Source organism: Symphalangus syndactylus, chromosome 18 (genome assembly GCF_028878055.3).
Source record: "Symphalangus syndactylus isolate Jambi chromosome 18, NHGRI_mSymSyn1-v2.1_pri, whole genome shotgun sequence".
NCBI classification, from domain to species: Eukaryota; Metazoa; Chordata; class Mammalia; order Primates; family Hylobatidae; genus Symphalangus; species Symphalangus syndactylus.
The window spans coordinates 56,674,922-56,688,830 of record NC_072440.2 but is presented as its reverse complement, the minus strand read 5'-3'; the positions used below and the strand labels follow the sequence as shown (position 1 = coordinate 56,688,830).

At 49.6% G+C, this 13,909-nt stretch overlaps 1 protein-coding gene across 6 annotated transcripts in view; it reads right to left on the bottom strand.

Annotated features, from left to right (window-relative positions):
- Nucleotides 1-13,909, bottom strand: part of TXNRD2 (thioredoxin reductase 2) — a 66,638-nt gene that overhangs the window by 51,854 nt on the left and 875 nt on the right. For 4 of the 6 annotated variants that reach the window (XM_055253624.2, XM_063623356.1, XM_063623357.1 and 1 more), the window contains exon 2: nucleotides 3,601-3,669. In XM_055253624.2, coding sequence (XP_055109599.1) covers nucleotides 3,601-3,669 — 69 coding nt within the window. Of the gene's footprint in view, nucleotides 1-3,600; nucleotides 3,671-13,909 lie in introns of those variants that run through there. The other 2 variants (XM_055253625.2, XM_063623358.1) reach the window with 2 other exon arrangements.

Sequence of the window (13,909 nt, the reverse complement as noted above, 5' to 3'; positions counted from 1 at the left end):
GCTCATGCCTGTAATCCAGCACTTTGGGAGGCTGAGGCAGATGGATCACTCGAGCTCAAGAATTCAAGACCAGCCTGGGCAACATAGCGAAACCCCATCTCCACCAAAAAATACAAAAAGTAGCTGGGCATGGTGGTGCCTGTGGTCCCAGCCACTTGGGAGGCTGAGGTGGGGAAATCGCTTGAACCCGGGAGGTGGAGGTTGCAGTGAGCCGAGATTGCGCCATTTACTGCAGCCTGGGCAACACAGTGAGACCTTGTCTCAAAAAAAAAAAAAGAAAGAAAAGAAAGACGGCCGGGCGCGGTGGCTCACGCTTGTAATCCCAGCACTTTGGGAGGCCGAGGCGGGCGGATCACGAGGTCAGGAGATCGAGACCACGGTGAAACCCCGTCTCTACTAAAAATACAAAAAATTAGCCAGGCGCGGTGGCGGGCGCCTGTAGTCCCAGCTACTCGGAGAGGCTGAGGCAGGAGAATGGCGTGAACCCGGGAGGCGGAGCTTGCAGTGAGCCGAGATCGCGCCACTGCACTCTAGCCTGGGCGACAGAGTGAGACTCCGTCTCAAAAAAAAAAAAAAAAAAAAGAAAAGAAAGAAAAAGAAAAAAACAGTACTCACAGGATGCAAAACTATATATACAGAGGGCTGACTCTGCATCCGTGGGTGCTGCAGGGCCGACTGCCTGACTCTAGTATGCACAAATTTCGGTGTCCATGGATTTTGGTAACAGCAGGGGGTCCTGAAACCAATCGTCCTCGGGTACCGAGGGACAAACGCATACGTAATGTGAGGTATATCTCAATAAAACTATTCTAAAAATATGAAACACTTAGGGACGTATCTGATAAAATATGTGAAAGACGTATACATTGAAAACTACAGGCCAGGCACGGTGGCTCATTCCTGTAATCCCAATGTTTTGGGAGGCCAAGGTGGGAGGATCATTTGAGCCCAGGATTTCGAAACCAGCCTGGGCAACACAAAGAGAGCCTCATCTTTCTTTTTTTTAATTAAAAAAACTTGAATAAAAAAGAAACTACAAAATGCTGCTAAAAGAAATGAAAAAACACCTAAATAAGAGATATACCACACGACCCAGCTGGTCCATTTTTAGGCACTTACCCAAAATAATTTGAAACATATATCCACACAAACACACAGACAGATGTTCGCAGCAGTATTGTCCACAATGGCCAAAAGGTGGAAACAATTCAAGTGTCCAGCTACAGGGGAACACGTACACGAAACGGCACAGCCATAAATAGAACACTACTCAGCAATGAAAAGCAAGAAACCATCGACACTCGCGCCAACGAAGATGAGTCTCAAGGTCATTACCCTGCGTGAAAGAAGCCAGAAGAGGAAGATGACATACAGCAGCATTCCATTTATACGCAATTATAGAAAATGCAAACTGTAGTAACAGACAGCACATGCCTGGTTGCCTGGGATGCAGAGCAGGGGAAGCCGGAAGGGATTGCCAAGGTTTCAGAAAATGTTGGGGTGTTATGGGCTGAGCCATATCCCCTCAAAATCCCTGTGTGGAAGCCCTAAACCCTAGCACTTCAGAATGTGACTGTATTTAGAGACAGGGTCTTCAAAAAGGTAATTAAGTTGGCTGGAGGCGGTGACTCATGCCTGTAATCCCAGCACTTTGGGAGGCCGAGGCAGGCGGATCACTTGAGGCCAGAAGTTCGAGACCAGCTTGACCAACATGGTAAAACCCCATCTCTACTGAAATACAAAAATTAGCCAAGTGTGGTGGCAGGTGCCTGTAGTCCGAGCTACTCGGGAGGCTGTGACAGGAGAACGGTGTGAACCCGGGAGGCAGAGGTTGCACTGAGCCGAGATCACACCACTGCACTCCAGCCTGGGCAACAGAGTGAGACTCTGTCTCAAAAAAAAAAAAAAAAAAAATGAGGCCATATACAGGTACAGTGGCCACACTTGTAATAGCATTTTGGGAGGCTAAGGCAGGAGGATGGCTTGAACCCAGGAGTTTGAGGTTGCAGTGAGCTGAGATCACGACACTGCACTCCAGCCTGGGACGCAGAACAAGACTCTGTCTCCAATAAAAAGCCAACAAAATAAGAGGGCATCCACCTGATCCATTAGGACAGGTATAGGTAGAGATTAGGACATAGACATGCACAGAGGGACAACGACTGCCATCTACAGCCCAAGGGACAGGTCTCAGAAGAAACCAGCCCTGCCCGCATCTTGATGATTTCTAGCCTCCTGAACTGAGAGACAATAAGCATGTGTTGTTTCAGCCACCCAGTCTGTTACGGCAGTCTGTTTATTATGGCAGCCCCGGCGGACTAACGGGGTGGAGGACACACTCGCCAATCTTGACTGCAGTACTGGCTGCACGGACACATGCACATGTCAAGAATGATCAGGTTGCCCATTTTAATAGGTACAGTTCATCTCAAAAAAGCCGCAAAACCACGTCATCCTCTGCAGGGAAATGCCACTCTCATGAAAGGCGGAGACATACCCAGGAGCTGTCCACATTCCGGATTAAAGGGGACTCAGGTCTCTGCAGCTGGTCACTCCCAGCATGGGAGTGAACACACAGCCCAGGTGCCCGGTCTGCTAAAAGGAACAGCACTAGGCCTCGTGGCTCCCTGTGCCATCCGTTTCTGGGAGTGGTTCTTAGAGTACAGTGTGGCACTGATCCTGGGTGCCTCTGCTGATCCCCAATAGGCCAGGAGACTGCCCAGGTTCCTACGCACTACCCGGCCCCCATGGAGCAAGAGTAGTGGATTTCTTTTACACCATGTATACTTCTAAAGCCCAATACTGGACATCAGAGAGGCACAACTTCAGGGCTAAAGTGCCCAGTTAACTCCCTCTCATTTCAGCCCCACCTCCCTCTCATCCCCTCCCCTCCCCATTCACCACACCTGCCCCCTTATCATTGTTTAGACATGGCCAGAGCAGACCAGGAACTCCTACAGCAGGGCACGGACTCCGGCAAAGTGCTGGTGGCCTGTGCATCACGTGGGTTAGTAGAGAACTGCAAGGTGTCGTCTCTGGACACCTCTGGGTCCAGCCCGTTTGCCCAACATCTTTACTCAATGGGTGCTAGGCCAAGTACAAGACTCAGCCAGCAGAACTGACCATGAGCCCTGGGGGAAGGCGCCAGCACTAAGAACAAGGACAGGGACAGGCAGGAGGGTGCAGCTCCAGCCTCGCAGCTAGCCGGGCAGGTGCAGAGAGCAGGCAGGCAGGGTGACAGCCACATTAAGGCGAAGGAGAGGACTGTCCAGAAGCATGTGAAGGAAAGTGGGGAGCCCGCGGAGGGTGTGAGTGGTGGGAGCTGAGACTAGTCGGATTGGGGCTGTCACTATGAGTAAAGCGGAAGAGCTGAAGGGCTGGAGCTGAGGAAGGCAGTTCAGCCACGAAGTGCCACCGTGGCTGCTGGGTACAGCAGATAGCTGGAGAGTGGCAGGGAACAGGCCACAACACAGAGGCCACTGGGGTGACCCCAGCAGGGAGGCGGTGCATTTTGCTCATGGACACTTTCTGGACAGCACCACCCTCTCTAGGGGCCCTAAAAGCCTCGAGGCCTTGCCACGAAGGATACAGAATACATACCCTCCTTGGCACAAGCCAGGCCGCCAGATCCCCCGCCGATCACCAGGAGATCATAGTCCCTCTGACCTGCTGAGAGAAGCGATGAGAGGTGGGAAGGAATGTCTGTCTGGTTAAACGTGGTACAAGATCTATTTTATCAGGATTGGAGACTCCATTCTGTGATGGTCAGGGGTGACAAGACACCACACATCAGAGCAGAAAGAGTGACTCGATACACAGTCTGTGCAAATCCAGAGACCAAGCCATATGGTGGTGAGGTTGGCCATGGGTGTGTGTGATCATCTTTGCAAATCACACGCACACCACTCTGAACTCAAACTTCACCCAGTATTCTAAGCCAGACAAAGAACTAAAATATTTTCTTTTTTATTCTATTTATTTTTGAGACAGGATCTCACTCTGTCACTCAGAAGATTGTAGTCCACTGCCCTGCTTGGGGGAAGGGATGAAAGGTGAGAAGGAATACAGTCAGCACAGGGCTGGGACATAGACCCAGAAGGGCCCCAACGACAGGGGCACAGTGGCACAATCACAGCTCACTGCAGCCTCTACCTCTTGGGCTCAAGTGATCCTCTAGCATCAGCCTCCAGAATAGCTGGGACTACAGGCACCGACCACCACGTCCAGCTAAATTTTTTTGTTTTGTAGAGATGGGGTCTGGCTATGTTGCCCAGGCTGGTCTCAAACACCTGGCCTCAAGCAATCCTCCCACCTTGGCCTCCCAAGGTGCTAGAATTACAAGCATGAGCCAGCAAGGTGGACTAAAACATTCTCCTCAAGTCCACGTGCCTTTCAGTTGTGAAGGCTGCCCTCCGTCACAAGTGAGCAAGAATAAAAGCACAGGCCGGGCGCGGTGGCTCACGCCTGTAATCCCAGCACTTTTGGAGGCCAAGGCAGGCAGATCACGAGGTTAGGAGATAGAGACTATTCTGGCTAACCCAGTGAAACCCCGTCTCTACTAAAAATACAAAAAAATTAGCCGGGCGCGGTGGCAGGCGCCTGTAGTCCCAGCTACTCGGGAGGCTGAGGCAGGAGAATGGCGTGAACCCAGGAGGCGGAGCCTGCAGTGAGGGGAGACCACGCCACTGCACTCCAGCCTGGGAGACACAGCGAGACTCTATCTCAAAAAATAATAATAATAATAATAAAAGCACAAGCAGCCCCTGTCCCTCATAGCTGGCCAGTGCACACAGCCAGGGTCTCGGTGTGCCCGGCTGCAGTCACCTAGGAGGGAAGCCACCCTGGGCACAGGGAGAGCTGCCTGGGCTCAGGTTTCATCCCTGGAATTCCTTCTGGGCTGGTTGTGGTGTCGCCTCACCTTGGTCCTCTGTGGTGGCTCACGCACATAGTGCCACTCTCAGCCTTTTTAGCCTGCAAAAGGTGTCATCTGTGTCTACTCTGCAAGCTACTGGCGAGGAAGGGAGGCAAGGGGCAGCCAAAAAAGGGAGGGATGGAGAAGAAGGGAGTGGAGGGAGGAAGTAGAGAGGGGAAGTACACTGAACTAGGCCTGAGGTCCGGGACACCCAGCACCAGGCACCAGCCAACTCCCTGCTGAAGGAAGGAAGAAATAATAGAAAGTCATCAGTCTGCTGGGGTGAGGGCAGGGTAGGGACTGATGACAAGACTCTGGGGTATAAAACAAGTAGTGCCCTCAGCCCCTCTGCAGATACGAGCCTGCCCAGATGAGAAGCACTACCCTCCCAGAGCATCTGGAGCCAGTCGCTGCTTCAGACAAGGCTAAGAGGTTCCATGATCAGAGCAGGGTCTGTCATACAAGGCTGGGCAACCTGCCCAACACCTGCATCAGAGCCTAGCGTCTGCCATGAGAAGGCTGCACCTATCTTTGCAGCCACCGCCACCTTCCTAGGCAGGCAATGCTGCAGAGAATGTACTTGGAGTGTCATGTCTCTCCACACCCTGGCTCTGCAGATGCCCCACAGACAGGTCTAGAACCTGTACTCCTAAAGGATACAAGAGCTGGAGCCTAGAGGAGCCCTGGCTCACAGCTGAGAAAGCTTGGGAAGCTGCATCCAGGCACTCAGGCCATGGCCAGCAGCCAGCCTGCCCCACAACCAAACCCACCCACTGTTTCACCTGGCAGCCAGCATCTGAGTGCACGTGAGATGTGTGCGCACCTGCGGGAACTGACAGAGCCACAACTCGGTTCCAGCAGCCAGTCCAAAGCACACTCAATTCCTAATTCAACTCAAGGGCTCTGGAAAGGCCTAAACTGTTGTAAATTATTCTAATGGCTTTAATATAAGTCTAGAGAACCAAGGACTGCTGGTCAGGGAGAAAATGCCACCAGGTCCCCCGGGGAGCATGAACCTGCTGATGGAGAAGCATCTCTCTCCTCCAACTGCCTGGTAGCTGGAGACTTTGCTCAGAACGTCCCTGCCTTCCATGGCAGGTGCCTGTCCTTCTTGTTACCATAGCAGGGCCCTCGTTAGGTCATCCTGCCCTGCAGCCTCGCACTGTGCCCCCTCTGTCTGCTCTCGGGCAGGGTGAGCAGCTGTCTGTATGGATGTGCTTATCTTGGGCAGCTTGCTCTCCCCCTGTGCACACCCAGGAGCCCTCTCGGGCTGATAAACACTGGCATAGGGCAGTCGGTTGCAAGCATAGGAAATCTGCCTTTAAGCACTTGGAAGGGCTTGGGTAGCCTGCTGGGGAGGAAAGACCCCAAAGTACCTCAAAGGTGGGTAGGGCAGATGCTGCTCTGTGGGAGGAAGGGCTGGGTGGCAGGCGTTACCTGGGGACACACCACCTGTGCACTCCAGTGTCCTGGGGAACCTCATAACCTTGCCTTTCACCCACTTTAGCCAGGCATACCCTCTCTGCCCGCAGGGCTTGGCCCCAGCAAGTGTCTGCCTTGCCTCTGCCTTCTGATGTATTGTCCATTAATTTTCTGCTCCTCTTTGAACCTACTGCCTGGTACAGGCCAGCAAAGAGCAGGAGCCCAGAGCTCAGAGCAAGGCCCAAGAGAATGCAGCACTGCACCAGTGAGGGCAAGTGGAAGGGTCCTCCAAAATGTGCATCCACAGGCAGGCTGGCCACCTCAGGGTGCCACCTCAGGGGCCCTCCTGTATGGCTGCTCTATCTTGAGCTCTTTCCTGGCAGCAGGTGATGTCATTCTGGCTCCTGTTCAGGGGCTGCATCGCCCACCCGCTCCAAGTCTGGGACAGGTCAGGTCTTCCTACTCTAAAAGGAGAAACTGCAGGGCCTGCAGTCCCAGCTACTGGGGAGGCTGAGGCTGGAGGGTGAGTTGAGCCCAGGAGTTCAAGGCTGCAGTGAGCTATGATAGCACCACTGCACTCCAGCCTGGTTAACAGAGTAAGACTGTGTCTCAGAAACAAAACAAAACAAAACAAAACAAAAACTGCACCCCTGGGCCAGGCACAGTGTCTCACACCTGTGTTGCGGGAAGTCAGGGACCCCGAATGGAGGGACTGGCTGGAGCCACGGCAGAGGAACATAAATTGTGAAGATTTCATTTCAATATGGACATTTATCAATTCCCAAGTAATACTTTCATACCTTTTTCTTTTTTTTTTTTGAGGCAGAGTCTCTCTCTGTCGCCCAGGCTGGGGTGCAGTGGCACAATCTCAGCTCACCGCAAGCTCCGCCTCCTGAGTTCACACCATTCTCCTGCCTCAACCTCCTGAGTAGCTGGGACTACAGGCGCCCACCACCACACCCTGCTAATTTTTTGTATTTTTAGTAGAGACAGGGTTTCACTGTGTTAGCCAGGATGGTCTTGATCTCCTGACCTTGTGATCCGCCCGCCTCGGCCTCTCAAAGTGCTGGCATTATAGGCGTGAGCCACCGCACCCGGGCCCCCAAGTAATACTTTCATAATTTCTTATGCCTGTCTTTACTTTATCTCTTAATCCTGTTATCTTCGTAAGCTGATAATATACATCACCTCAGGACCACTGTGATAATTGTGTTAACTGTAGAAATTGATTGTAAAACATGTGTGTTTGAACAATATGAAATCAGTGCACCTTGAAAAAGAACAGAATAACAGCGATTTTTAGGAAACAAGCGAAGACAACCATAAGGTCTGACTGCCTGCGGGGTCGGGCAAAAAGAGCCATATTTTTCTCTTGCAGAGAGCTCATAAATGGACGTGCAAATAGGAGAGAGATCGCTAAATTCTTTTCCTAGCAAGGAATGTTACTATTAAGACCCTGGGAAAGGAATGCATTCCTGGGGGGAGGTCTATAAATGGCCGCTCTGGGAGTGTCTGTCTTATGCGGTTGAGATAAGGACTGAAATACGCCCTGGTCTCCTGCAGTACCCTCAGGCTTATTAGGGTGGGGAAAAAACTCCGTCCTGGTAAATCTGTGCTCAGACCGGTTCTCTGCTCTTGAACCATGTTTTCTGTTGTTTAAGATGTTTATCAAGACAATATGTGCACAGCTGAACATAGACCCTTATCAGTAGTTCTGATGTTGCCCTTGTCCTTTTTCCTCAGAAGCATGTGATCTTTGTTCTGTCTTTTGCCCTTTGAAGCATGTGATCTTTGTGACCTACTCCCTGTTCGTACACCCCCTCCCCTTTTAAAATCCTTAATAAAAACTTGCTGGTTTTGCGGCTCAGGTGGGCATCACGGCCCTACCAATATGTGATGTCACCCCCAGCAGCCCAGCTGTAAAATTCCTCTTTGTACTCTTTCTCTTCATTGCTCAGCTAGCTGACACTTATGGAAAATAGAAAGAAACTACGTTGAAATATTAGGGACAGGTTCCCCCAATATCTGGTGCCCAATGTGGTTTTCTTTTTCCTAAGTGCATGTGGGAACCCGATTCCCTTTGGTAGGTGCGGAGAAATGTTCATCGGTCCGGTCCACAGAAACGCTTGTTTGGCTCCCTGACGATTGGTGAGTTGTCTGTGTATTGTCTGGGGTAACTATGGGTCACACGGAGTCTAAACGTTATGCTTATCTCTGCTATATTAAATTCCTGTTAAAACGGGGGAGTTCGGGTTCCCATAGAAAATATGGTCACCCTATTCAGGGCAGTGGAAGATCACTGTCCTTGGTTTCCTGAAAAGGGAACGTTAGATGTGGAACTATGGGATCATGTTGGTGCAAAATTCCGAGAACTGGTCCCGACAGGAAATTATGTTCCCGTCACTGTTTGGGGTGATTGGGCCTTGGTACGTGCCATCCTAATGACATACCAATCCCGTGACACCCTGCAGTTACCACAATTTTCTGAATCTGGCCACCCTCTACCTCTTCCTCAGCTTTCCTCTCCCACTCGGCCTTCATTATCTGCTCAGCCCCTCCCTTTGCCTACTCCTCCCCTACCTGACAATATTGAGGATTCAATATCTAACTCCAGTGACTTTGGCTTAACGTCACCCCCTGATGATCTTATTTCTTTTCACGAAGAGCCAACACTGGTAGCTCCTGCGGCCCCAACTCGGACAGCCCAGGACCATATCTATGCTAACTCTTCCCTCTCCAAACCTTTGCAGTCTTTGCCTCCGGAGCCATCCAAACTACAATTTACCTATAATTCTGCAGGCCCTCCCCTGTCCATCACAACCCCTCACCCTCCTATAATTTCGGTCCCTCAACCGGTCACTTTGCCATCCACTCAACCTGCTTCTCTGTACCCTTCTTCATGCAGGGATGCCCTTGCCACTCTGGTTGCGCAGGACTGGGCCAGTAATCACCAGTATGCTTCTGCCTCTTCTGCTCCCCCAGTGCCCCTTTCTCACACTCTCATACCAGTCTGACCCCTTCAATCTCAGTTTGCCTTATCTACACATACTTTTCCTGTCACTTCTATGCCAACTCCATCTCATGTGCCTGCTCTTGAAACTTCCATGCAATGCTTATTACGCCAAAAACAAACAGGTAGATTAGAGGCGTGGGCTTATTCAGTCATGCTGGAACCTCCTAATGCTCAAGGGGTACAAGTGTGTTGATATACGCCACTCAATCTTACTTTTTTAAAAGAATTCAAGGATGCTTGTACTCAGTATGGTCCTACTTCTCCATATGTTAAAATGGTATTACAGACTCTTTGTACTGAGGTCATTTTGCTTCTTTAGACTGTGACCTTTTGGCAAAAACTGTTCTAACTCCATCTCAGCATTTACAATTCCATACCTGGTGGTCAGAGGAGGCCCGCCTGCAGGCTCAGCTAAATCGGGCTGAGGGCATTCCAATTACTCAGGCTCAGCTCACAGGCTCCAATAATTACTCTGATACTACTGCTCATTTAGGCTTTGATGCTCTCACCATGGAACAAGTAACAAAGGTGTGTATGAGAGCTTGGGATAAATTGGCACCCAGGCCAAGCTCCTGTTTCTTTTACTACTGTTAAACAGGGTCACAATGAATTATACCTTGATTTTTTAGCTAAATTACAAGATGCTATTGAAAAATCTGTCTCTGATGAGCGCATTCAAGGTATTCTTCTTCATATGTTAGCTTTTGAAAATGAGAACCATGAGTGTAAAATGGCCATGCGTTCCATCCAACATCAAAATTTACCTGATCACGAGGTGTTGCCTGCATATATTAAAGCTTGTGAAGGCATTGGATCGGAGACCCACAAAGCTATTCTGTGGGCACCGGCCATGAAGCACGGCAACCAAACTGGCTCGACTGATTCTTTTCTTGGAGCCTGCTATAATTGTGGTCACCTTGGTCATACCCCAAAAAACTGCACTGTTAAAAACTTAAAAGCAGCCAAGCCAGCTCAACAAACACGGCCAAATGCTCCTGCTACTGTTTGCCTGTGTTGTCGTAAAGGTAAACATTGGGCAAGTACTTGCCACTCTAAGTCTGATATAGATGAAAATCCCTTGCCACGGAACCAGGGAAACGGGAAGCAAGGCCAGTCCCAGGCCCCAATATCAAAAGGGACACCTCAGACTCAGACCAATGTTGTGTTTTTGCTTCAAGCAGTCCCAACGCAGCCCCCAGCACAAACAAATTTACCTACAGCCAATCCAGATGGGTCCCAGCCTCTTCTTCTGTCTCAGTACAATGCTCATCTACCCCCACAGTAGGGGGCGGGGCGGTCGATCTCTGTAGTACCATTCCTCTAAATTTACTACCTAATTCTTTGCCTTTAATTGTCCCTACGGGCGTCACTGGCCCTTTACCTCAAGGTTCGGTGGGCCTGGTGTTAGGCAGGGCATCCACCTCTGCTAAAGGTTTCATAGTTCATACTAGTCTCATTAATTCTGATTCCTCTGATGTGATTAAACTTATGTAAACTTATGGTGTCTGCTAAAGTTCCTGTTTCCATTCCAGCCAGTGAGTCAATTGCTCAATTACTTTTACTACCTAATATTGTTTTAAACAAAGGAGATAAGACATGGGGCCCTGGGATGGGCTCCGGAGGTCAAAAAGCCCCTTATTGGATTAACGTAATTTCTAAACAACGGCCTACCTGCACCATACACATTCAAGGAAAAAAGTTGGAGGGACTAGTTGATACTGGGGCTGATGTTTCTATTATTTCCTCTAATTTATGGCCTTCCTCCTGGCTTAAACATCCTGCTAACATGAGACTAGAAGGTGTTGGAAAAGCTGAAGAAGTTCACCAGAGTACATTTATCTTGCCTTGCACTGGCCCTGATGGTCAAAAGGAACAATTCAGCCTTATATCACGCCAATCCCCATTAATCTTCGGGGCAGAGATTTGCTGGCACAATGTGGGGCTGAAATTAATATTCCACTTAACTCTTATAGTGCTCCCAGTCAACATATAATGGAAAACATGGGGTTTGTTTCCGGACTTGGTCTCAGTCCAAAACACGAAAAAATTACTAAACCTCTTCAAGTTACTGTAAAAGAAGACAAGGCTGGTTTAAAAGCATAATTTAACTACTCCCCACTCCCAATTATATTCAGCATTGTTTACCTTAAACTTTCTAAATGTTCCTAAAAACAAAACTCTGACTGCAGCTGAATGCCATTATACAGGCAAAAAATTCTCCCTAAATGAAGGCAAGCCAGTGTCATGGAAAAACTCCCAAACCAATACCTGGGAACCTGGAACAATCATAACGTGGGGAAGAGGGTATGCTTGTGTTTCACCAGGAGATCATCAATCCCCTGTCTGGGGTGCCCACTAGGAGACTTAAACTTCATGTGAATACTGACAATAAAAACCACAAGGAAGAGACATTCGCGTCAGAGACCGCCCTCATACCTGGTGAGATCTGTGCTGACTCCTCAGAAACTGGCACAACAAATCAAAATGGGTCTGGTTCAATCTTCCCTAATGGCAACGTAAACCCCTCTAACTAATCCCACTTCTCCTAATTATCTTTCTTTTTCTCCTTACGAACCTAAAAATCTCACCATTTCTATTAGCCTGAAAATAACATCCCTCTGTTCTTCTCTTCCTCCTTCAGCACTGGATCTCGCTTACAACAGGTTTTATTTAATAATTATCTTCTTTATACTTTCTCTCTCACCAGTTTCCCCTTAAACTGATTTACCTGCTACACAAAATTATTCTTATTGGGCTTATGTGCCTTTTCCTCCACTTATTCAACCTCTCACCTGGATAGATGCTCCTGCAGAAATCTATACTAACGATAGTGTGTGGATGCCTGGAGCTACAGATGACCGTTGCCCCGCTCAACCAGGAAAAGGCACTGCATTTAATGTTACTATGGGTTATAAATACCCTCCTCTGTGCCTCGGACATGCACCTGGTTGTATCCATCTAGAAGCTCAAGTCTGGGCTGCTTGTCTTCCAGAGAGATTAGCTATAGGGAAACGGGGACATTTGGTCACCACTCTCCCTTTCTCCTTTAAGACAAACAAAAAGGGAAGTAATAGGAGATACCCCATACTTTCAATATAAACCTGTAGGAAAACCATGTCCTAAAAATTTTGAGGGCCCGTCTAAAACTTTAATTTGGGAATGATTGTGTTAACTCACATGCAGTAGTATTAAAAAATGACTAGGCTGGGCACAGTGGCTCATGCCTGTAATCCCAGCACTTTGGGAGGCCAAGGCAGGTGGGATCACAAGGTCAGGAGATCGAGACCATCCTGGCTAACATAGTGAAATCCCGTCTCTACTAAAAATACAAAAAAAATTAGCCAGGCGTGGTGGCGGATGCCTGTAGTCCCAGCTACTCGGGAGGCTGAGGCAGGAGAATGGCATGAACTCGGGAGGCGAAGCTTGCAGTGAGCTGAGATCACACCACTGCACTCCAGCCTGGGGGACAGAGCAAGACTCTGTCTCAAAAAAAAAAAAAAAAAAAAAAAAAGGACTCATATGGTTTAATAATACACCGGGCACCAAAGGGCTATTTAAAAAACAATTGCTCCTCTGGCATAAGGGAATGCCTGGGGGCTGCTTATTTTATTTCTTACTGGGAGGACCAGGCTCATCATCCTATTTTGCATAGAAGGTTCAGCTTGTTCTTTCCCTTAAAATGGGAAGATAAGGGCATTACCCCCCGAGTAAGGGTTCCAGGTCTCAGCAAGGCCACGAGGTGGTGACTGCCTCCCAGAACTCTGTTGGGCCACCCTCCGTCCTGGAGATCCCCAAAACCTCCATAGCAACAGCTCTGCCCATTCACACACACAGTCAGGGCATTACCCTCCCCTTGCTCTGTGCAGCCTCTAACCTCTAGAGTCTAGGGGTCTGGGGAGAAGCTGGGAAGTCTGGCCAGTGAGGCCAGTGCCTGGTGACTTCGGGAGGTGGGATATCATCATCTTCAGAACTGTAGTTGTTACTGGGACACCAGCTCCGGGAGACCACAGGTGCAGCCAGCACAGCAGGACCTCAGACAAGGCACCCAGTCTCAGTTTCCCCATCTGGGAAGGGGGCTACCTGCACCGTGCCCGAGGTCTCGTGTGATATTCCCCATTCTGAGCCCAGAATACCTAGAACTTTGGAAATTGGCTATTGCCGTGTCTGGACTGTGAGCATGGGAAGGGGAAACTTTTCTGTCTGTTGTCCCCACTACCGCCCCTCATATGCGTGATTCTGAACCCCATGATAAATCCCCTTTGAACCTTTTTCCTCTTTTTGATGCCGATCCCCTTTTACGGGACTCCACTAGGACGGGTGCATTTAACCTTCCTGAGCTTGCCCACCTGACACATGCAGCCAAGAAGCTTTGAAAGATGGAGTGCCCTGGCCAAGGGTTCCAGGTCTCAGCAAGGCCACGAGGTGGTGACTGCCTCCCAGAACTCTGTTGGGCCACCCTCCGTCCTGGAGATCCCCAAAACCTCCATAGCAACAGCTCTGCTCATTCACACACGCAGTCAGCCCTCCCTCCCCAGTCCACCGCCGGCAGAGTGCCAGCCACT